Source organism: Bombina bombina, chromosome 6 (genome assembly GCF_027579735.1).
Source record: "Bombina bombina isolate aBomBom1 chromosome 6, aBomBom1.pri, whole genome shotgun sequence".
Taxonomy (NCBI): Eukaryota; Metazoa; Chordata; class Amphibia; order Anura; family Bombinatoridae; genus Bombina; species Bombina bombina.
In genome coordinates, this window is record NC_069504.1 from 991,916,059 (window position 1) to 991,940,745 (window position 24,687).

A 24,687-nucleotide genomic window follows, 5' to 3' on the forward strand; every position below is an offset into this window, starting at 1 on the left:
TTGCTTCCTCGGAGGCTATTTTTGGGAGAAAGGTCTTGCAGGCATTGGTGCCTTCCGTTTAAGTTCCTGCCTTGTCCCTCCCTTCATCCGTGTCCTAAAGCTTTGGTATTGGTATCCCACAAGTAATGGATGAACCCGTGGACTGGATACACCTTACAAGAGAAGTTGTTGCTTCCCTTGTTCAGAGAAGAATTGCCTGGTATTTCGGCGCTGGACTGTCATTGGGCAGGGTCAGACTGATATGCTTCAGGATATTTTTTCTCTGTGAAGGGGCATAGTGTGCAAAAAGAACTGGCACCCTGAGGAATTCAATAAAAATGAACATGCATGGAAGTTATTCCAGCTTCTGTTCTATCTCATGGAGTGCTGTTCTCTCTCTTTCGATTTTTATGCAAATTATTCTTGGGTCACCCTAAGAGTAATGGGGAAACCAGACGTGGACTCCATGCACACTTGCCCTTAGAGAGATACAACTGCATCTCACTGACGAGGCCCATAAGAGGCTGAAACGATCGTCTGGGGTTGTTGCTTCCCTTGTTCAGAGAAGAATTGCCTGGTATTTCGGCGCTGGACTGTCATTGGGCAGGGTCAGACTGATATGCTTCAGGATATTTTTTCTCTGTGAAGGGGCATAGTGTGCAAAAAGAACTGGCACCCTGAGGAATTCAATAAAAATGAACATGCATGGAAGTTATTCCAGCTTCTGTTCTATCTCATGGAGTGCTGTTCTCTCTCTTTCGATTTTTATGCAAATTATTCTTGGGTCACCCTAAGAGTAATGGGGAAACCAGACGTGGACTCCATGCACACTTGCCCTTAGAGAGATACAACTGCATCTCACTGACGAGGCCCATAAGAGGCGGAAACGATCGTCTGGGGTTGTTGCTTCCCTTGTTCAGAGAAGAATTGCCTGGTGTTTCGGCGCTGGACTGTCATTGGGCAGGGTCAGACTGATATGCTTCAGGATATTTTTTCTCTGTGAAGGGGCATAGTGTGCAAAAAGAACTGGCACCCTGAGGAATTCAATAAAAATGAACATGCATGGAAGTTATTCCAGCTTCTGTTCTATCTCATGGAGTGCTGCTCTCTCTCTTTCGATTTTTATGCAAATTATTCTTGGGTCACCCTAAGAGTAATGGGGAAACCAGACGTGGACTCCATGCACACTTGCCCTTAGAGAGATACAACTGCACCTCACTGACGAGGCCCATAAGAGGCTGAAACGATCGTCTGGAGTTGTTGCTTCCCTTGTTCAGAGAAGAATTGCCTGGTATTTCGGCGCTGGACTGTCATTGGGCAGGGTCAGACTGATATGCTTCAGGATATTTTTTCTCTGTGAAGGGGCATAGTGTGCAAAAAGAACTGGCACCCTGAGGAATTCAATAAAAATGAACATGCATGGAAGTTATTCCAGCTTCTGTTCTATCTCATGGAGTGCTGTTCTCTCTCTTTCGATTTTAAAACAAAATTTATGCTTACCTGATACATTTCTTTCTCTTGTGGTGTATCCAGTCCATGGCCCGCCCTGTCACTTTAAGGCAGATGTTTTTTATTTTTAAACTACAGTCACCACTGCACCCTATAGTTTCTCCTTTTTCTTGCTTGTCTTCGGTCGAATGACTGGGGGTGGCAGTTAGGGGAGGGGCTATATAGACAGCTCTGCTGTGGGTGTCCTCTTGCCACTTCCTGTTGGGAAGGAGAATATCCCACAAGTAATGGATGAACCCGTGGACTGGATACACCACAAGAGAAAGAAATGTATCAGGTAAGCATAAAGTTTGATGTAAAGTTCTTTTAAAAAAAGGAACCTAAAGTCCCAGAATACATCTCAATCCAAGGAAGCATTTACCCAAGAAATTACTTCAAAGATCAGTGCTCTTAATTTTGTTTGAGAAAATGTCTTTGTTGTACCAGATTCTCAGGAGATTTGTGATTAGTTATTGGTAGATAGAAAGGAAAAAAAGGGGCTAAATAAAAAAAAAATGTCCTTACGTTCACATTGCAAGGAAGCTTTGCGCTCACTAGAACACGCTTCTAATGTCCAATGGGAGCCTCATTCTCATGCCAATAGTCACAGCAGACAACCTAGTGCGGTGAAGGGGGTAAGTCATGCAGCGATGGGCAGCAAAGTCTAAATATATATGTATATGAATATATACATATATATTTATGTGTTTATACAAATATTAACACATAAATGTATATTTTTATAAGCCTATACATATATATTTTTAATAATTACACACTCCACATAGGCTGTAATGTAAAGGCATTTTTCAGTGCCGTTTCTGAAAATTTTAAGTCCGTAAAATTGATTTGTGCAGTTATTATTTTAAAAAACACTACATTTTATTTTGGGCAGCAATTGGGGGACATTTTTAAAATTAACCAGAGATCTGATCTCTGGTTGATTTTTGGAGCGTTAATGCTACCGCAAGTTCACGGTAGCATGAACCAGCCACTTGTAATGGCTGGTTATTTATTGTGCGCCCATAAACGGGAAAATTTGCCTGTTTACGCAAGCATGATAAATTAGCGCTCCACTTGTAATCTAGCCCAAAATGTGTTATATTATATTATGATACATTAACCTTGCAGACATTCAACATCTTAAAAACACATTGCTGCAGCTAAATCTATTTAAGAGAATAATGTTTGCACAGTTCTAAGTTTATGTTATTAGTTTATACTGTTTTCAAGCTCACCAAAATAAGATGCTGTATAATATTTATGTGTTTAACCCAAACGTAACAGTGGGGAATCAAAATCAGTAAGAATTACACATCTGACATATAAGCTTTTTAACTTTTAACATTACCTATTCATTGTCAGCACATTGCTGATTAGTAAGAGGATACTGTTATTATTTAATAATAAATTAAAGCTGCAGACCCTCCTCTGCACATGAAAAGACCCATTATAGAAACAGAAGCAATCTGAAGTCTGTATACATCAGTATATATCTAAAACTTTGGGGCTTGGTTAGATGTCTGAAAATCAGCACAATGTTATTTAAAAATAAGCAAAACTATACATTGTTAAAAAACACTCCCAGATGGGCTATATAAATGGATCACCTGCAAAACATTTATGCAAATAAAAATCTAGTGTACAATGTCCATTTAAAAGAACTCTTCCATGTAGTGTAATACAAAAATCTTATCTGATAAGGCTTTTTGTAAGTGATCACTGCCATATCCATAGCATTTGCACTGATCTAAGATCTAACTTTTCAAATCACAGAGTTGATCAAAAGAAATATGAAACCCGAAGTTAAACTATGATTTTGTGTAAAAGCCCACAGAAAATTGTTTTTGATCTGTTTCCCTAAATCAGCACAGGCTATGTGTATTTACTCACGCACAGCTTGGGATCTAGACATATGAGAAGCATGTCCCGGATTAATTTGAAATTCAGAAACCGTAAACAGTCCTTCAGTTTTGTAGGATCATTTAAGCAAACCGAGTAACATGCATTCTTCATCATACATATAAGGATTACATTTCCAGCCATTTGGCCAGTGATTTAATTGGGGTTTACCAAGTCATATGCACATGTTCCCCTATTTTACAGCATTTTTTTGTTATATGGTAATAGATTAACTTAATACTTGGTTTGCCGAGCCCTAAGAAAGGTAGTATTATTTAAATATGCGTTAGTTTAGATTTTTGTTTTCAAATGTTTACTGCCTCCTTAAAGAACAGGGTTTTTTTTCTTTTCATTTGATCAGCAAGAATAAACTTTTGTCTTATGTTTTTCCCCATCATAATCACCTATCTTGCCTTATTTTTTCACTATAGATGGTTCCAGACATTGATACATTTGTTTAAAGGGAACATTGGAACTGGCCTCCTGGGCCTACCTCTAGCTGTGAAGCATGCTGGAATTGTGGTATGTACACAACCCAATATGGTTATATTCAGGATAATTCTGTAGAGCTTGTAAAGTTTGTTGGATTTGGCACTAACTAATGATATGAACATATAATTCTCAGTTATAACCATATATATAATATACTCACACTGCTGTGTGAAAAAATTCTGTAAAGTAAGAATGCTTTCAAAAATAGAAATGTTAATAGTTTATTTTTATCAATTAACAAAATACAGAGTGGTCAGAAGAAAAGTCTAAATTAAATCAGTATTTAATGTGACTACCCTTTCCCTTCAAAACAGCATCAATTCTTCTAGGTACACATCCACAAAGTCAGGGGCTTGGTAGGCATATAGTTATGTGCATGATTAAACCATTATACCAAACAGGTGCTAATAATTATCCATGTAATATTTTGGTTGGGAAACACAATAATTAATGTAAACTTTGTAGGAGGAATAGCCAAACTCTTCTAACAAGGTGAGGTTGCTGAAGACAGTCTAATGCCAACAGTCATACGCCATGGCAAGACTGAACACAGCAACTTGACACAGGGTAGTTATACTGCGTCAGCAAAATCTTTCACAGGCAAAAATTTTCAAGGCTGGCAAGAGTTTTCAGATGTGCTATCCACGCTCTTCTGAATAAGCACAAAGACACAAGGTAGTTATACTGCATCAGCAAGGTTTCTCCCAGGCAGGAAATTCAAGGCATACAGGGCTTTCCAGATGTGCTATCCAAGCTCTTCTGAGGAAGCACAAAGAATCTGGCGAAGTTGGGGACCATAGATGCACAGTGGTCGCCAAAAAAACTTTGTGCAGCAGATGAAAGTCACATCATGCTTACATCTCTTTGCAGTCAAACCATTAACTCAGAGTTGGTTTAGTGTTGCCCTGGTACACCAATCTACTGTTTTGAGAAGTCTGGTCAAACTTGAATGTGGAAAAAAGGCAAAGAGACTTAAGTATGCACAAAAACAGAGGAGCTGGGGTGCAGAAAAATGGCAGCAGATACAATGGACTGAGGAGTCGAAATTTGAAATATTTAGCTGTAGCAGAAGATAGTTTGTTCGCCAAAGGGCTGGAGAGTGGGAGAAGAATGAGTATCTACAGGCAACAGTGAAGCTTAATGGAGGTTCCTTGCAAGTTTGGGGCTGCATTTCTGCAAATGGAGTTGGGGATTTGGTCTAAATTAATGCAGATATTTATTCATCATGCAGTACCATCAGGGAGGCATCTGATTGGCCCAAAATGTATCCTGCAACATGACAAAGACCCCAAACATACAGCCAAAGTCATCAAGAACTATGTTCAGCATAAAGAAGAACAAGGAGGCCTGGTAATTATGGTATGGCCCCCACAGAGCCCTGATCTCAACATCATTTAGTCTGTCTGTGATTAAATGAAGAGACAGAAGCAACTGAGGCTGCTTAAATCCTCAGAAGAACTCTGTTTAGTTTTCCAAGATGTTTGTAACAACCGACCTTCTGAGTTCCTTAAAAACTGCGTGGCACATAGGTAAAAGCAAATTCTAGTAAAAGAATGCTCTGATGCATAAGAATATTTTCTTATTCTAGTTTTAATGTCCCTTTACCTATTAATTGTGCCAACAGATTTGAATTTAGCAAAGAACCACTCTCTCTATTTACGTGTTTAGAGCTTCTCTCAGTTCTCTAACTGCATCTGTCCTACGTTGAATGTTGCTTAGCCTCAGTCTTTAGACCAGCAGCTGTCTGTAGCCTCAGAGCAGTAAGGATGTGTTTAAATCAGTTACTGAATGAAGAAAAGAGGCAGTTAACCATGTGCTGTTATATACTTATTAACCATGTGCTGTTATATACTGCAAATATGGAGAAGAAAAATAGAAGACAAGGAGACACTAAAAATGGGCCAGAACGGGGATACAAAAAAAGTGGAAATATAAAGATGAAAGTAACTGCACCAGTGCCATATACCAACCTAATTATTTAAAGGGATCTGAAATCCCAATATGTTCTTTTGTGATTCAGACAGAGAATGCAATTTTAAAAAAGCTTCCAATTTACTTTTATTATCAAATTTGCTTTGTTCCCATGGTACTTTTTGTTGAAGAGATACCTAGGTAGGTGGCAGGAAATAGTGCTGCCATCTAGTGCTCTTGCATATGGATAACATTCTTGTAAAACTGCTACCATGTAGTACATCAGACATTTGCAAACTTCTGAGCTTACGTCCCTGCTTTTATAAAATATACCAAGAGAACAAAGAATTTGATAAAAGCAGTAACATTTGGGGTTTCATGTCCCTTTAAAAGCATGACAAGTCATTTTTAGAACTCCAAATGATAGGATTTAAAATCATTCCTGGAACCTGCATTTTTGCAAGATCATTCTTCTGAAATGGAGGAGAAGCTTTTTGCAGTGAAGTAGTTATTAGTAAATAATTATTCCATCTCTGGTATTGGATTTAAGATTAAGAATTGTGTGGGTTCTGACCACAAGTCATTACAAGGTTGCGTGCTAGCTATTATATTACTCTACACATAGCTTTTTTATCAGCTTCACTGGAAATACAGCTTTTTGTTTTGCTTTTTATCACTTTCATATAAAATTACACTTGTATCTTTTTTTCTTGATATAATAGATGTTTGAGGTTTTCTAGCATCAAAAGGCATTTCTGAAGTGTTGCTTGGCAACCATTTTATAAAAAGCAAGATGAAAGCAGTAAACAAGACCAAACACATCTCTGTTCAGTATATGAATCCAGCAGCAAATTATATTCACTGGATAGCATACATAATGTGCCTTTAATGTGCTAGCAAATGGCAATATGTACCTCCATTTGTATTTGTGTCCCAAATTAATGCAAACCACTCTGGGTTGGTACAAAATAAGAAACATTTAATTTCACATATCATGCAATGAAAAACAAAGACGAGTACTTTTAGATTGTAGGTAGATGGCACTAATAATTGTTCTGAATAATTCATTTTTTATTTGATAATTGTTTAGGTGGCATGCGAGAGAGTACAGAATATTGACCACCTATTTAAAGACCACCACAGTAGTTTTGTTTGGGGGGTGGAAGAGGCCCGATTTGAAAGTGAAGTCCTTCTTTTGAGAGTCACTTGTCTTCCTATAATGCAGGTGGTCATCATGAGACACAATAATCTCCCGCACAACTTGACACCAAGCAGATTTTCTGTGAAGATAGATAAAAAAGTTAAAGGGACATGTTGCTCAAATATTTTCTTATATATGTGAAAGAGCAGAAGTTAAACATGTTACAATAGTTTTTGCATAAAAAAAAGTTCAAGGTATTTAAATGTAAAGAAACAGGAAGTCCAGGGACTCTACTAAATGGCTCACAGGGGCAATGTACACAAAAAAATGTTGATTTATTTACTACAGGAACTTCAATTTGCAAAAAAACAAAGCACCATTACACATATGTAACATTTTCTTTTCGACAGAACAGAGAAATGTTTTCAGTATCATGTTCCTTTAGCAACCATGAACTTCCCTTAGGTAGATTGGAATGACCCCCCCCCACACACACACACACATTTAATGTTGCAAGTCTAATTTTCATGGCTCACATTTATTAATGTTTATAATTTACAGTGTGATTTTTTTTTGTGTTACTTATTGTTATCTAATTGTCAGTAGTTGTTACTGAAATAAGTAGGTAAACAATCATACTCTTCTGTTGTTGGAACGAGATGCTAACTCTGGAACCGTGAACTGTTTAACTAGCTGAAATATTAAGGAAATGTACAGACTTCTTTGCTGTTTACTTTGCACTTTATAGAAAATGATAGTAAAATAAAACTTGCTTTTAGCTTTCCATGTGGATGGTTTTTGTCATTTTTGGATATTTTTGCAAATGCTTATTCTATTGAAACAAAAGAACATGGGATGTGTGTGGGTAACTCATAGTTTAAATGTAATGGGTGTAAAAGATTAAATACTGCTTCCGCTCAGGGCTAAGTAGTGAAACAGACAGTTCCTTATGAAGTTTCTTTCCTTTCTCTTGCAGTTGGGCCCCATAAGTCTGGTAATAATGGGCATCATTGCTGTTCACTGCATGGACCTCTTAGTTAAGTGTGCTCATCACTTCTGTCAAAGGTAAGAGCATTAAAGATTCTTGCAGATGAGTAAAACAAGGTGCTTTGTAGGACTAAAGTGTTCCCAGTGTGTAAGCATAAACTAAAGGGATATGAAACCCACATTTTTTCTTTCATGCTTCAGATAGAGCATTCGATTTTAAACAACTTTCTAATTTACTTCTATTATCAATTTTTCTTCTTTCTCTTGGTATTTTTTGTTGAAAAGCAGGATGTACGCTTTGGAGACGGCCCATTTCTGGAACACAATATGGCAGCAGTTTGGCAAGAATGTTATTCATTTGCAAGAACACTAGAAGGCAGCACTATTTCCCGCCAGGGGGGTGTGGCTATCTCTTCAACACAATATCATGGGAACAAAGCAAATTTGATAATAATACATTGGAAAGTTTTTAAAAAAAAAAATTGGTATGCTCTGTTTGAATCACAAAATAAATGTTCATATCCCTTAAGTATAGCGTGTGCAGTATTGAAAACTCAGATGTAATATAGATTAACCCTTTAATAACCAAGGACATGCTATGTACATCTTTAAAAAAGGACAGTTAAGGACCAAGGATGTACATAGCACGTCCTCATTTAAACTGAGCGCTGGAAGCGATTGTGATCGCTTCCAGACGCTCTCAGGGTATTGCAGCGATGCCTCGATATTGAGGCATCGTGCAATATCCTTTAGGCAACTACGAGGGAGGTGGGGGGGCGGCCCATCTCTGGATCAGAGTTCCGGTAGTGCACAGATGAGGACGAGTGCGCGTGCTACACTTAAGTGTACTATGTGAAGGAGGTAGAGGGAGGGGGAATAAGTGTTGGGTAAAGGGATCCGGGAGGGGGAGGGGGGTATGGTATTAAGGGGGGGCAGCTACACTACAGAAAAATGGGTGTTTATATTTTTTTTATAAAAAAAGCTAAAAAATGTTTAGCAAACTGGGTGTTGCCAGCACCCAAGATGGTGGCAAATAGGTAGAGGGGGGAGTGTAAGAGAGCTGTTGGGGGGGGGGGGTAAAGGAGGATCCTACACTGAAAAAACTATATATAAAAAAAAAAGTGAAAAAAAAGCCTTTCTGCCAGTACTTAAGATGGCGGTGACAATTGTGGTGTGGGGGAGGGAAGAGAGCTGTTTGAGAGGGGTCAGGGAGGGATCAGGGGGTGGGATGTGTCAGGTGGGAGGCTGATCTCTACACTAAAGCTAAAATTAACCCTACAAGCTCCCTAATTAACCCCATTTACTTCTGGGCATACTACAAGTGTAGTGCGCAGCGGTATTTAGCAGCGTTCTAATTACCAAAAAGTATTTATGAACAATGTGGATCCCAGAAAAGCATTTACAACCGTTTGTGCCATTATTGCAGAAGCTGTTTGTAAATAATTTCAGTGGGAAACCTAAAGTTTGTGAAAAAGTTAGTAAAAAAGTTAACTTTTTTTTATTTGATCACATTTGGCTGTGAAATAGTGGCATGAAATATACCAAAATGGGCCTAGATCAATACTTTGGGTTGTCTACTAAAAGAATATATATACATATGAAGGGTTATTCAGGGATTCCTGACAGATATCAGTGTTACAATGTAACTATCGCTAATTTAAAAAAAGAAAAAAATTGTTTGTAAATAGCAAAGTTCTACTTGTACTTATTGCCCTATAACTTTAAAAAAAACAAAGAACATGTAAACATTGGGTATTTCTAAACTCAGGACAACATTTATAAACTATTTAGCATGGGTGTTTTTTGGTGGTTGTAGATGTGTAACAGATTTTGGGGGTCAAAATTAGAAAAAGTGTGTTGTTTTCCATTTTTTCACCCTATTTTATAAACATTTTTATAGGAAATTATATTATATGATGAAAATAATGGAATCTTTAGGAAGTCCATTTAATGGCAAATAAAACAGTATATAATTTATGTAGGTACAGTAAATGAGTAAGAGGAAAATTACAGATAAACACAAACACCGCAGAAATGTAAAAATAGCCCTGGTCCTTAGCGGTAAGAAAATTGAAAAATGGTCTGGTCACTTAGGGGTTAAAGTGAAAGTAAATCCTAGCGTTTTACAAATGCTAGGATTTACTATTGAAACAAATAAAGGGGACTTTCATTCATGAAGTATAAGATACTTCATGTAGAAAGCTCCTTTATTTGATTCAATCGATCACTGTTTTTACCTTGTACAGCAGCCCACGGAAAAAAAAAATTTGGCTAAGAGGTGGCGTTTTCATCTCTTAGCCAATAGCCGTGCGGTAAATCCGGCTTGGCGCCTATGGGAGCCGGATTTACCGCACGGCTATTGGCTAAGATGTGAAAACGTCACCTCTTAACCAAATTTTTTTTTTTGCCGTGGGCTGCTGTACAAGGTAAAAACAGTGATCGATTGAATCAATAAAGGTTATAACGTACTATAGGTCAAAAACTAGTTACAATATATAAAACTGATAAAATGATGCTCAAAGGGACATTAAAGTCAACATTAAACTTTAATGATTCAGATAGAGCATGCAACTCTAGTTTACTTCCATTTATCAAATTATGCACAGTTTTTAATTATATATGCACACTTTTTTTTTTTTTTTTAAATTTGTAATTTTTATTGGTATTTTTGAAATAAAAGAGTAATAGATACAACAACTGTACGAGGCAATCGTACATCAAATACAAAAATATCAGAGAATACATGTAAGCATTATAGACATAACGAAAATATCTAAGTGGTGGGTGTCAATGTCCAAACAGGACATAGAATAGTATCAAAGGGGGGGGGGGGAAATATTCTGAGGTGACTTTGGAGGAGGGGAGCCAGTTCAGATAAGTAAGGATAAGGTCAGTTCTTCAGTCTATGTTGTTAGGGGTGTACTGACATCTAGGTGTCAAAGGCGGGGAGCCAGAGAGTATCAAAACTGTTTTTCCAATCGGACCATACCAGTTCGAAGAAATCAGTTCTACCCGAGGCATAGTAGATACTCTTCTCCATAGAGTACATGTATGCCATAGTGGAGACAATGTCCGACCAGGCTGGGGGAAGGGATTTTTTCCAAGATCTCGCTATATTAAGTTTAACAGCTGAGAGTAGGTAAATACAAAGTGAGCCATGATGCTTGGATAATTTACATATGCCCAAGTGGAACAGAGCTGCCTCAGGGGTTCTGGGTAGGTTGATACCTAGGCTGGTTAGTGTAGAAAAACATTTGTTCCAGGTAGGTTTGAGTCTGGGGCAGCTACACCAAATTTGGATCGTGTCCCCTATATGTGAGCAATCTCTCCAACAAGTGGGGGAGGCCCCAGGGAAGATTTTCGCGAGTCTGGCTGGGACGTAGTACCAGTGAGTGAGTACCTTGATGTAGGTTTCAAGGACTGTAATGCAGTGGAGGGTTTTCTTTGTAAGTAGGAGCGTGCGTTGCCACTCAAGGGGGGGTTTCGTGAAGTCCAACTTCCGTTCCCATTTCAAAATATGCTGGGCTTTGTCAGCTGGGGCAGCACCTTCCATAAGGGAATAGTGCAAGGACAGTGGCTTGCCCAGTCTAAGCCCCTGTTGCCATCTAGCTTCCCAGATGGTGAGCTGTCGGGGTAAGGAGGGTTTGAATCCCCACCTAGAGAAGAAGCTAGTAACTCTGGAGTATTCAAATTTCATATACGAGGGTGTGGATGGAGTGATATTGAGTTGGGTGTAGGGGGAGAAAGTTGTATGAGGCGAGGTAGACCAAAGGTCCCCCACCTTCGTGACGCCCAGCTTAGCCCAAGCGTTCGGATGGGAGTCCGGTAAACCGGTCAGAAGACCGGTTACGGAAGTAATTGGGGAGGGATGAGGGGCTACCTTAGGGTTATGTCTCAGACGGTCCCAGGTGGACAGGCATTCCTTAATAATTGGATTAGAAACGCCTAGATTCCTTCTGCAATGGGGTGGTGCCCATACAAGGTCCCTTAGAGTAAGGTTATGTGGTAGGGAGGCTTGTTCAATAGACCTCCACTTACTATCCGAATCTTTGACACCCCATTGGGAGATATGGGTGAGCATAGCGGCATCCACATACCTAAAAATAGAGGGGGAAGCAACCCCACCGTGGATTCTAGGGTATTGCAGAGCGTTATGAGCTACTCTAGGGGGTTTACCCTGCCAAATGTATTTAGTACAGGTGCTCTGAAACTGTACTAGTAGAGTCCTAGGTACTCTTATTGGCAAGCAACGAAGGGCGTACGTGAGTTTAGGAAGGTAACTCATCTTTAAGGCCGCTATGCGTCCCAACCAGGATACACATTTGAAGTTCCATCGTGTGGGCAATGACCTAAGTTCGGTCAGTAGGGGTTTGAGATTGTCTTCGATAATTTGGGGGATAGAATTGGATAGTTTAACCCCTAGATGAGAGACGTACTTATGGCTAGGGATAAACTTATATTTTCTACATAAGTTGTTGGATACCTCCTCGGGGAACCCAGAGGTGAATAATTCGGATTTCGAGTGATTTAATTTATAGTACGACATTTTACTAAACGTCTCTAGGAGGGACAAGAGTCTTGGGATCTCTCTTGAGGGTTTGGAGAAAAACAAGGTGGTATCATCTGCAAATAGGGCCACTTTGTGCACCGTACCGTGTAGGGTAATTCCCGAGATCTCTTTATCTGTCCTAATAGCCGCAGCCAGAGGCTCCATGGCTAGTGCAAACAGAATCAGAGATAAGGGGCAACCCTGTCGGGTGCCATTGGAGATAGAGAAGGGAGTGGGATCAAACCCCAAACTTCTCACTGAGGCCACCGGGGAGGAATATAGGGCCTGAATTGCCAATATAATTTGCGCAGGGAACTGGAAGTTCTCTAAGACCCGCCAGAGATATTCCCATCTGACGCGGACAAAGGCCTTCTCAGCATCCAGAGAGAGTACTGCAAGTGATTTGTGCATTCTCTTGGCCTCTAGGAGAATGTCAAGGAGCCTCCTGGTGTTATCTGGGCCCTCTCTCCCCGGTATGAACCCGACTTGATCTGGGTCAATAAGTGCTGGGAGTAATTTCGCTAGCCTATTAGCCAAAATTTTGGCATAAATCTTAACGTCGGTATTGATGAGCGAAATAGGTCGGTAGTTAGCGCAGAGGGTAGGGTCCTTGTTGGGTTTGGGAATGGTGGTGATAGAGGCCTCAAGGAATTCCTTATCGAATTTCCCTGTGGCCATAGCCCTATTGAAGAATCTGGTAAGTATGGGGGCAAGTTCGTCTCGGTATGTCTTGTAAAAGATGGCCGTGAAGCCATCTGGCCCAGGAGCTTTAAGAGACTTTAGTTTTTTAATAACCAATTTAATCTCTTGGGTAGTAATCGGAGTGTCAATGCACTCTTTGTGAGATTCTTCGAGAGTGGGGAGCTTGAGGGAAAGAATGGGAAAGAAAGGAATCTATGGTTTCCGAGGGGGCTTTCCCAATCGTCGCGGCCTCTCCTATATTATAGAGTTCAGAGTAGAACTTATGGAATTGTTGGCATATCTGGGAAGGGAGTCGGACAGATCGTTCACCCTGTTTGATTTCGTGAATACGGGTGGCACCTGCACGCTGCCTGATTTTATGGGCTAGTAGAGAATCAGCTTTGTTGGATGTTCACAGAACGGACTAGGTCTAGGTCTGTGGGGTGGCAGAAAAAGTAATCCAGCCTAGAGTATGTAGCGTGTGGGTGAGAGAAGTGGGTAAAATCTTTGTCTAGAGGGTGGAGGGACCTCCAAATATCAAAATAGGTGAACTGGCATATACGTTCCCGGAATCTACGACAGGTAGGGTCAGGGCTGGAGGGGAGTCTTTTGGAGGAGCTGGTTTTCCTATCCATCTTCCTATCCCATACCATATTCAGGTCACCGGCGAGGAGAACTCTGCCTTGTTTGACCTTCTCCACATGGAGAAGGATCTTCCTGAGGTATCTAGGTTGAAGTGAGTTCGGAAGATAGACCGATACAAGGGTGTATGTGACATGGTCCAGATTGCATATAAGGATAAGATATCTGGCCTGGGGGTCTCTGAAAATAAAGAGAGGTTCGTAAGCTACTATTTTGTGTATTAGGATGGCTACCCCTCTAGCTTTCTTAGTGAAAGAAGCCGCCTCAAAAACTGGGTAGTCTTTGGATGTGTAGAGGGGGGGGGGGAGTCCGCTAGCAGATGTGTCTCCTGAAGGAAGGCTACATCCGCTCCATGGTGGCGGAGAGATCGGGATAAAAGGCATCTCTTGCCCACAGTATTAAGGCCTCTAACATTGTGGGTGAGGAATCTAAGGGAGGCCATCTAGCGAGCTTGGGAGGGGGGGGGAAGTGGGAGTAGGGGTCAAAATTGGTTGGAGGGGGGGGTGTGGGGTAGGGGTTAGCAAGTGGAAGTAGTCCACCTATGTGGGGCCCTAGAATGGGCACCAGAAATTGGGGGGGAGCTAGCCTTGCCTGAGAGGCGGAGGGACTAGTGCAAGTAGCCCCGCTCAATTATAAGAAAAGCACAAAGTAACTAGTTAACCGTATATATCTACTCAAACTCTAACCTGAGTTAGTTACAGCAATATTAAACATGTAAACAAATAACAAAAAATGAACATGACAATGGTATTGAAATGTAACTCAACGACCTCAGGTGGGTGAGGCCTGTGGCCTTAGAGTGTGGTCAGGGGGGTTTGGTTTTAAACGCTTTGATCTCTGTTCTTTAACAGACCATTCAGGTGCTGTGGCCCTCAGTCTGGAGTGAGGCTCCTGCTGGTTGCTGGGGGCGGCTTGAAGGCCCCAGTTAGCTAATAAAGTGCCTCCCATAGAAGGTGAGGAGACTGTGTGGGTTTGATTATCCTTGGTCACGATCAGTTTAGTGGGGAATCCCCACCTGTATTTCATCCCTGCTTTCCTCAGCTGAGTAGTAATTGGGGCATAGAGCTTTCGCTGTTGTAGAGTATGTGAGGAGAGATCCGGTAGGAGTTGGATGTCTTTGAGATTATCGGGTAAAGTGGGTTTGTTGTAGGCTGCCTGCATCAATCGGTCTTTGAAGGTAAAGTGGTGGAAGCAGACGACCACATCTCTCGGCTTATCTGATGATACTGAACGTGGCCGGAGAGCCCTGTGGGCCCGTTCCATAGCATGTGTGTTGCCCTCCAGTGGGCCCAAGTATGCGGTGAATAGAGATATGAGAAACTCCTGCAAGCCACCTGTGTTTACCGTCTCAGGGATGCCTCTGAACCTGATATTGTTCCTCCTGGCTCTGTCCTCTACATCTGCTAGCTTCAATTCCAGTTGGGATATTTGTTCGGCCAGATTTCCTGGGTAGGCTAGGAGGTTCGAATTGTCAGTAGCCAGATCGTCTTGTTGCCGTTCGAGAGAATCGACCCTATCCCCTATTTCTTGGATTTCCTTTTTAAGTTCAGCCGAACTTCTCTGGATCTCAGCAGTGATAGATTTAGTCTGAGCTGCGAGGAGTTTCTGAAGAGTGCTTTCAGTGATGTAGTGGTTGAGATGTGCAACAGACTGAGAGCTTGACTGGGAACCCTCATCTTGAGATTCTGGATCGCTAATGTCCTTGCTCACTGAGGGGGGTTTCTTGCGTGGTTGAGAAAAGTGGTTGAGGACAGTCTGCTTTGAAGCCGCTTGGGACTTGGTGTTTTTCCTAGCTGAGTGTGACATAATTGTTGGTGATAGGGGGTCAAGGAGTACAGCAGAATGATGGAGAGGAGGCCCACCCTGACCATGCACCCACAGGCGAGTCGTTGAACCCCTGGACTAAACACAAAGATAAAGGAGGATTAAGCTTCAACACCTGATTGTTACATTAATGATAAATGTTACACTGCAAGAGCGGGGCTAGCACAGCCCTCGTACCAAATTACACCTAGTACATAGTATTAAGCCTTTACTTTAGTGATAAAAGGAGTCCAGCTAGTGGACTGTGTATCAGTGATTGCTGCGGCTCCCAAGAGCCCCCACGCGCCTCGGGTAAGGAGGATACGACCATACGGAAGGGGAAAGGGGTAGTGGAAGTGACCAGCCCAGACAAGCTGGGCCGGAGAGGAAGAAGCGCGGGGGGGACCAAGACAGCCAATCTCGCATAGTGAGACCAAAAAATACACCTCTATAAGACAACACGGGGTGAGTGGTATTTAGTATGTGCCACCTAGGATATATATATTTTCTATACGGTGCTTGTAAGAAAAATGTTAAGATTAGGAGGCAGGTTAATATGAGCTCTATAGTATCCTAATTCCTAGGCGTGACCTTGAATTAAATTATTTCCACCAGTGTGCTTCAAGAAATGACCTATAGGTCTAATTAGAACCAGTGCCTTGAACCAGTAATGCAAAGGGCTGATATAAAGTATGCTCTTTAAAGTCTAAATGCAGGTTATTTAGATCTGGATTTTGCTATGCTGGCGGAACTTTTTAACCCCTTAATGACCAACGACGTATGGGGTACGTCCTGCAAAAAAATGCAGTTAACGACCAAGGACGTACCCTGTACGTCGTTGGTCTTTGAAAGCAGTGGAAGCGATCCTGATCACTTCCAACTGCTTTCATGTTATAGCAGTGACGCCTCGATATTGAGGCATCCTGCTATAACATTTCATTTTTTAGCCGTCCGATGCAGAGAGAGCCACCCTGTGGCCCTCTCTGCATCGGCCATTGATGGCCATGTTCGTTGGTGGGTGGGAGCTTACCAAGGGAGGCGGGTGGGCGGCCATCGGTGGGAAGGGGGGCGGGATCGAGTGCGGGCGGTTGCGCGCGCGTGAACTGGAGCGGTTGCGCGCGCGTGAACTGGAGCGGTTGCGCGCGCGTGCACGGGAGCGGGCGCGCGCGGGCGGGTGGGAACCCTACACTAAGGAACAATGATGGTACTCTGGTGGGAGTGAGGGTGGGCATCTCAAAACAATGTTTAGCGATCTGGCAGGGGTTGGGGGGTTGGGGGTTGAGGGAGGGCAGCTACACTACAGAAAATAGTATTTTTTTAAACAAAATAAAAAAAAACATATTTGATTTCAAACTGGGCACTGGCAGACAGCTGCCAGTACCCAATATGGCGCAATAAGGCAGAGAGAGGGGGGTTAGAGAGCTGTTTGGAGGGGATCAGGGAGGTTGGGGGCTAAGGGAGGATACTACAGAACAGAATTATTATTAAAAAAAAACAAAAAAGAACAAATAAACTCTTATTTTAGTACTGGCAGACTTATTGCCAGTACTTAAGATGGCGGGGACAATTGTGGGGTGGGGGAGGGAAGAGAGCTGTTTGGGAGGGATCTGGGGGTGTGATGTGTCATGTGGGAGGTTGATACCTACACTAAAGCTAAAATTAACCCTGCAAGCTCCCTAAAAGCTCCCTAATTAACCCCTTCACTGCTGGGCATTATACACGTATGGTGCGCAGCGGCATTTAGCTGCCTTCTAATTACCAAAAAGCAAAGCCAAAGCCATATATGTCTGCTATTTCTGAACAAAGGGGATCCCAGAGAAGCTTTTACAACCATTTATGCCATAATTGCACAAGCTGTTTGTAAATAATTTTAGTGAGAAACCTAAAATTGGGAAAATGTTACGTTTTATTTTTATTTGTTCGCATTTGGCGGTGAAATGGTAGCATGAAATATACCAAAATGGGCCTAGATCAATACTTTGGGTTGTCTACTACACTATACTAAAGCTAAAATTAAAACTACAAGCTCCCTACATGCGCCCTAATTAACCCCTTCACTGCTGGGCATAATACACGTGTGGTGCGCAGCGGCATTTAGCGGCCTTCTAAATACCAAAAAGCGATGCCAAAGCCATATATGTCTGCTATTTTTGAACAAAGGGGATCCCAGAGAAACATTTACAACCATGTATGCCATAATTGCACAAGTTGTTTGTAAATAATTTCAATGAGAAACCTAAAGTTTGTGAAAACATTTGTGAAAAAGTGAACATTTTTTTTTATTTGATCGCATTTTGTAGTGAAATGGTGGCATGAAATATACCAAAATGGGCCTAGATCAATACTTTGGGATGTCTTCTAAAAAAATATATATACATGTCAAGGGATATTCAGGGATTCCAGACAGATATCAGTGTCCCAATGTAACTAGCGCTAATTTTGAAAAAAAGTGGTTTGGAAATAGCAAAGTGCTACTTGTATTTATTGCCCTATAACTTGCAAAAAAAGCAAAGAACATGTAAACATTAGGTATTTCTAAACTCAGGACAAAATTTAGAAACTATTTAGCATGGGTGTTTTTTAGTGGTTGTAGATGTGTAACAGATTTTGGGGGTCAAAGTTAGAAAAACTGCGTTTTTTTTCCATTTTTTCCTCATATTTTATAATTTTTTTTATAGTAAATTATAAGATATGATGAAAATAATGGTATCCTTAGAAAGCCCATTTAATGGCGAGAAAAACGGTATATAATATGCGTGAGTACAGTAAATGAGTATGAGGAAAATTACAGCTAAACACAAACACCGCAGAAATGTAAAAATAGCCTTGGTCCCAAACGGACAGAAAATGGAAAAGTGCTGTGGTCATTAAGGGGTTAATGAATTATGTGTGGGTGTAAACTTGGAGAGACTTGTCTACGTGAGTGCGTGGTAAGGAGAGTGTATAAAATCTAATTAGGCCTGATATCGCGGCCCAGGTCTATACTAGACTAAAGTAGGTTATGATATCTCTTGCCTAGTTCCACAGCCAGATCAGTATTCTCTGCAGTGATGGTGGAGATATGAGTTATGCATCAAAGTTAAACTGAGTCAGTAATAAAGTGCAGTTGATTTATCAGTGTTATAAGCTGTTATGTTAGCTGTATGTGGGGTGTGCACCATGGGAGTAAACCTGTACAAAGGAAAAAGCAGGTTAAAGCAAAAACACTACACCCTGTACAAGAAGTGCAGGGACACCTGAGCTGGCGCAGCAGCTATGATATTAATTAGAAAACCAGTTCCAGTAATGTCCATACAACTGTTATACTGTATAGTGGTGAGGAATGTCCCCAGATGGAATATGCTGGGACTATGGAAGCTTGATAGCTGTGTTTTGTGGTCAAACCACAGTGATACAGTAAAACAGAATGTGTTGATTCTTTAGGGTAATTAGAAGAGAGAGTTTCTTTTATGCACTGTGTTAAATGAGGACCTGCTTTCCAGTGAGAGACCAGGAGTGATCAGAAAGGGTCTAAGGCAACGCAAGTGCCCATGTAAGTAGAAGTCCCAAGGACCAGCAGTCTATTCAGGCTCCCTGGGCCTTGTGGAGCTGTAAATAGGCCTGAGAGAGTCAGGCTGGATAGCTCCCGGAACCCCACATGCTAGATAGTGAGGTGTAGTCCACCCAATGTTTATCTTCAGGGCTAGCAGGAGGAGGGTGAGAAGGCTAGGTGACCAACAAATGCAATTGCTCTTGTTACAGGTAAGACCTCAGGGATGTTAGCTTGGTCAGAGTGAGCAATGAAGTGTCCGTGGGCTGTCCAGTATGTGAGAGGTCGGTCCCCTGCCTCCAGGCACCGTGGAATGTAGGATAGCCTTAGTACAGCAAATGAGTGGTGCTTAGTGTATAGGTGGCAGTTCGGATAGAAGAACTAACAGTGCCGGCCGTTTAGGGGCCAGATCTACTTGCAGGAGTATGTTAGTTTTGGCTAAGTGATTTTCCCGGTCTCTGGGATAGTAACATAGTGTGAGAGGGCATGTAGAAATGTGAGGTGTAAACAGTCTCCCTTACCTCACCCTCCGGTGATCTCTGAAGGGGTCCGGAGTAGGATGCTTCACATACAGCCCGACGGCGCTGCAGAGACTTAGGCCGCAAAATGGCGACTATTCGCGCCAAAGCACAAGTGGTGTAGTTAGACCCGCAGGGATCGCCTTCAGTAGGGGTCAAACAGTGATCAGGCTCAGCTCCGGGAACACTCGCCTCTCAGGGGCGACTCAGGGGTCCAAGGTGAGAAGGAGCTCTATTGCCGACAGCACGGGGAAACCTCTTTTCATCAGATGCCTGTGTGATGTGATGCTGCTGCACCGGAGCGGAGCCCCGACCCTCCGGGCAGCAGTGGCGATCAAGCTGGGCAGCTGGTAGTGAGCGCTCTGAGTAAAGAGGGTTATTGCAGGCAGGGTCTTCAGAATCTTCTTACTGTAGCGTGACATCGTTATGGTGGTGTGTTGGTGCTTATGTGAAGCACGGCTAAAAGTTCACCTAATTGTGGTAAATAGCTCCCGATTTTCGGCTCCCCCTTAACGAAGCTGTAGTGTTGGGTGGAATATAAAGGTGCACCTCAAGATTTTATGCAATAAAGATGTCTTAAATATGCTTAAAACTATCAGTTTAGAGAGAGCTCCACAGGGACACGTCTCTCCTGCTTGATGGCTAGCTCCGCCCCCTATATGCACACTTTTTGAGGCACCAGCTCCTATAGAGCCTGTGCAAGAGTGTCCAGTACATGTACTTGATTGGGTGATGGTGGTCACATGATACATGGAGCAGGGAAAATGGAAGGAAGTGAAATTTTTTCATAGAAAAAATCTAATACTCAGACTGAAAATTCAAAAATAGAGCATTTTTAATTTTATTTACATATCAAAACTATATATAACTATATAATCTTTTATCGAAGTTTTTAGAAGAAGAAAAAAAAAGAAAGAACATTACATAGAGCATTTCTCGCAAACACTTTTCAGAACAAAAAAGTGCCATCATTATCATGATAGATTGAGAAATAGGCAGTCAAAACTAAAAACCTCTATTTTAGAATTTAAGGTCCTCCTATGTAAAGCAATGGCCACACTTGGACCTGTGTAAAAGCATAATATTTGCTGGAGGGTAACTTGTAATTGCTGTGCCCACTCTTGGGCCTGAAAATATGACACTCAATTTAGAGAGGGAGATTCTTGTACTTAAAGGGCCATTATACACTCATTTTTTCTTTGCATACATGTTTTGTAGATGATCTATTTATAAAGCCCATAAAGTTTTTTTTTTTTTTATAAATGTATAGTTTTTTTTTTTTTAAAATAACATTGCTCTGATTTTCAGACTCCTAACCAAGCCCCAAAGTTTTATTTGAATACCGTCAGCTACCTTCTCCAGCTTGCTCCTGTTTGTGTAAAGGGTCTTATCATATGCAAAAGAAGGGGGAGGGGAGAGTGTCTTATTTCCCACTTGCATTGGGCTTTCCAACTACCTTTTCAACAGAGTTAAACTGAAAGCTTCTAAGTACGTTTTTAAACCATTTTATACTGGATTTTTATATCAGTATCTGTGCATCTTATTCTTTATAGTAGTGTCTATTACATGCAGTTATATGAAAATGAGTGTATACTGTCCCTTTAAGTGACATAAGACACAATAGAATTTAAGTATTTCTTTGCAGTAGATTAAAGTAGTAAAGTAGTAAATAAATAAAATGACCAAAACGCCCATATACAGGGCTTTTAAAGCAGATAGTACTAAGCATCTGCTGGTAGAGGCAACCTCCTAAAAGCAGTTAACCCCTCTGAGGTTAGTTTAGAACCTTTTCTTAAACATACAGTAATAGGAAAAAATGCACTTGGTGAATTACAATAAAACTATTTTGCAATGTATATTTTTAAATCTGGCAATGGAAAAACAGCCCATAAAATAAAGTAAGGAGCAAGGTTCATAAATACAATGATCTTAAACCTTGTTGGATATATCACTATTCCTAAAGGCGTATAAAGGTGGGTTTAAGATGTAAAGGCAACCGTAATCATCACAATCTGTAATGGAAAGGAGCAACCATTTGCAATTCACTTCGAACTCTAAAATTATAGCTATAATATTTTAAACACATATTTAGTGATGGAGTAGTAATATGTAATACTATCAAGACTACATTATACATCTAAGCCTAGTATTTGAAGGTAGTAGGAGCTACTTATTACATAAGCTCCATCTGACAAGGAAAATATTGTGATAATTAAGTGGAAACATAGGATACAAATGTGTATAGACTATATTAGAAACATTCTACACTGTCTAATATAGATTGCAATATCATTATCGTTCTAGTCATGCACAAAAGTATACACCCACCGGCCACTTTATTAGGAACACCTTGGTAGTACAGGGTTGGACCCCCTTTAGCAATCAGAACTACTTTAATTCTTCATGGCATAGATTCAACAAGGTGTTGCAAACATTCCTCAGACATTTTGGGTCCATATTGACATGATAGCATCACGCCGTTGCTGCAGATTTGTCGGCTGTACATCCATGATGCGAATCTCCCGTTCTACCACATCCCAAAGGTGCTCTATTGGATTGAGATCTGGTGACTATGGAGGCAATTGGAATATAGTGAACTCATTGTCATGTTCAAGAAACCAGTTTGAGATGATTTGCTCTTTGTGACATGGTGCATTATTCTGCTGGAGGTAGCCATCAGAAGATGGGTACACTGTAATCATAAAGGGGTGGACATGGTCAGCAATAATAATCAGGTAGGCCGTGTTGTTTAAACAATGTTCAATTGGTACTAAGGGGCCCAAAGTGTGCCAAGAAAATATCCCTCACACCATTGCACCACAACCACTAGCCTGAACCGTTGATACAAAGCAGGATGGATCTATGCTTTCATGTTGTTTACGCCAAATTCTGACCCTACCATCTTAATGTCGCAGACTCATCAGACCAGGCAATATTTTACCAATCTTCTTTTGTCCAATTTTGGTGAGCCTGTGTGAATTGTAGCCTCAGTTTCCTGTTCTTAACTGACAGGAGTGGCACCCGGTGTGGTCTTCTGCTGCTGTAGCCCATCTGCTTCAAGGTTCGACGTGTTGCATGTTCAGAGATAGTATTCTGCTTACCATGGTTGTAATGAGTGGTTATTTGATTTACTGTTGCCTTTCTATTATCTCGAACCAGTCTGCCCATTCTCCTCTGACATCAACAAGGCATTTTAGTCCACACAACTGCCGCTCACTGGATATTTTCTCTTTTTCTGACCATTCTCTTTAAATCCTAGATATGGTTGTGCGTGAAAATCCCAGTAGATCAGCAGTTTTTGAAATATTCAGACCAGCCTGTCTAGCACCAACAACCATACCATGGTCAAAGTCACTTAAATTTCCTTTCTTCCCCATTCTGATGCTCAGTTTGAACTTCAGCAAATCTTCTTCACCACGTATAGATGCCTAAATGCATTGAGTTGCTGCCATTTGCTTGGCAGATTAGCAATTTGTGTTACCAAGCAATTAAAACTAATAAAGTGGCCGGTGAGTGTATGTATGTATGTATGTGTATATATATATATATATATATATATATATATATCAATCAAAAAAGATGCACTCTCAGGACTTTTTGAAATGAAGTAACAAGATTACTTTATTTGGAACGTTTTCGGGGAACTTGTCCCCTTCGTCAGCATAAAACAACAGTGAATATATCAAACATTTATAGTGTGCATAACAAACAATCAACTAATCAACTCATACCCAGCTCAAACAGTGGCGCCAAACCTCCGCCATGGAACGCTGCTTGTGTTCCACTGACTCGCTAGACCGGATGTAGTGCACACGTCACTTCCGGTTTCGTACTTCTATGTAAAATATAGTGATTAATCTTTCACTCTTTGTCAAATGTACATAATTGTGAAAAAAACATATTAAACAATAGAGGAACTTTAATACAACAGTGATGTCCTCATTTAAGTGTGGAAAATTGTGTGCAATTAAACATACGCTTAAACGTTGTCATGGCAACTTGTCAAGCTCCCGGTTGTCATAGATACTTATATACAGAAAGACAGGTTTAACCAGAGAAATTTGACTACTTACTCATAAACATGTGATGAAATTCTTATTCAAACACAGTGTTGTAGCATATCAATTGCCTAAAGAATATCTTCCTTAAATGTGTAAAAAATAAGCATAACACACGTGTATATTTACATATACGCTTATGCGTTGTCATGGTAACCTAGTAAATTTCCAAAAACTTTATGTGTATTTATGCAATTGGCAAGATTTTTTATGCGGGGCTTAGATTGCTATCATAAAGGCTTGTTCATACATTCTAGTGGACCACAGAGTTAACACTTGGACTCCCTAATTCCATGATGGTATGTTATTTTAGGTTAGATCTATGCCTTAAACCAGCACTACATTGGGGTCTTCAGTGTGTGGCAAATCTGTTCTCAACAACTAGATTATCGGATGTCTTAACATCTTTATGGCAGATGTATGTTATGCCACGTAAATAAACCTGAGACACTTCCCTCCAAGGAAATGGATACATTACCAAATACAACGCTAATAGCATTAAAATACATGACATTTAGACCACACTATTTACAACCAAAAGAAAAAGGGAAAGAAATGTGCATATAGTGCACATATAGACTGTATCGCCATATACAGATAGCAAATGTTGCTACACTTGCCTAGACTTTGGTTTAGGGGTTAATAACTTTATTATAGTAGCGGCGACGTTGGGGGCGGGAGATTAGGGGTTAATAATTGTAGGTAGGTGGCGGTGACGTTGGGGGGGGCAGATTAGGGGTTAATAAAATTTATTATAGTGTTTGCGAGGCGGGATTGCAGCGGTTTAGGGGTTAATACATTTATTATAGTGGTGGCGATGTCCGGTCGGCAGATTAGGGGTTAATAAGTGTAGGTAGGTGGCGGCGACGTTGGGGGGGCAGATTAGGGGTTAATAAATATAATATAGGTGCCGGCGATGTTAGGGACAGCATATTAGTGGTTCATAGGTATAATGTAGGTGGCGGGGATGTCCGGTCGGCAGATTAGGGGTTAAATAATTTTATTAT

The 24,687-nt window shown here is 41.0% G+C and overlaps 1 protein-coding gene across 1 annotated transcript in view; it reads left to right on the forward strand.

Annotated features, from left to right (window-relative positions):
• The window catches only part of LOC128664034 (proton-coupled amino acid transporter 1), a 495,713-nt gene that overhangs the window by 109,240 nt on the left and 361,786 nt on the right, over positions 1-24,687 (forward strand). Inside the window, exons 3-4 of the mRNA XM_053718686.1 lie at positions 3,801-3,891; positions 7,890-7,978. Coding sequence (XP_053574661.1) covers positions 3,801-3,891; positions 7,890-7,978 — 180 coding nt within the window. The remainder of the gene's footprint in view (positions 1-3,800; positions 3,892-7,889; positions 7,979-24,687) is intronic.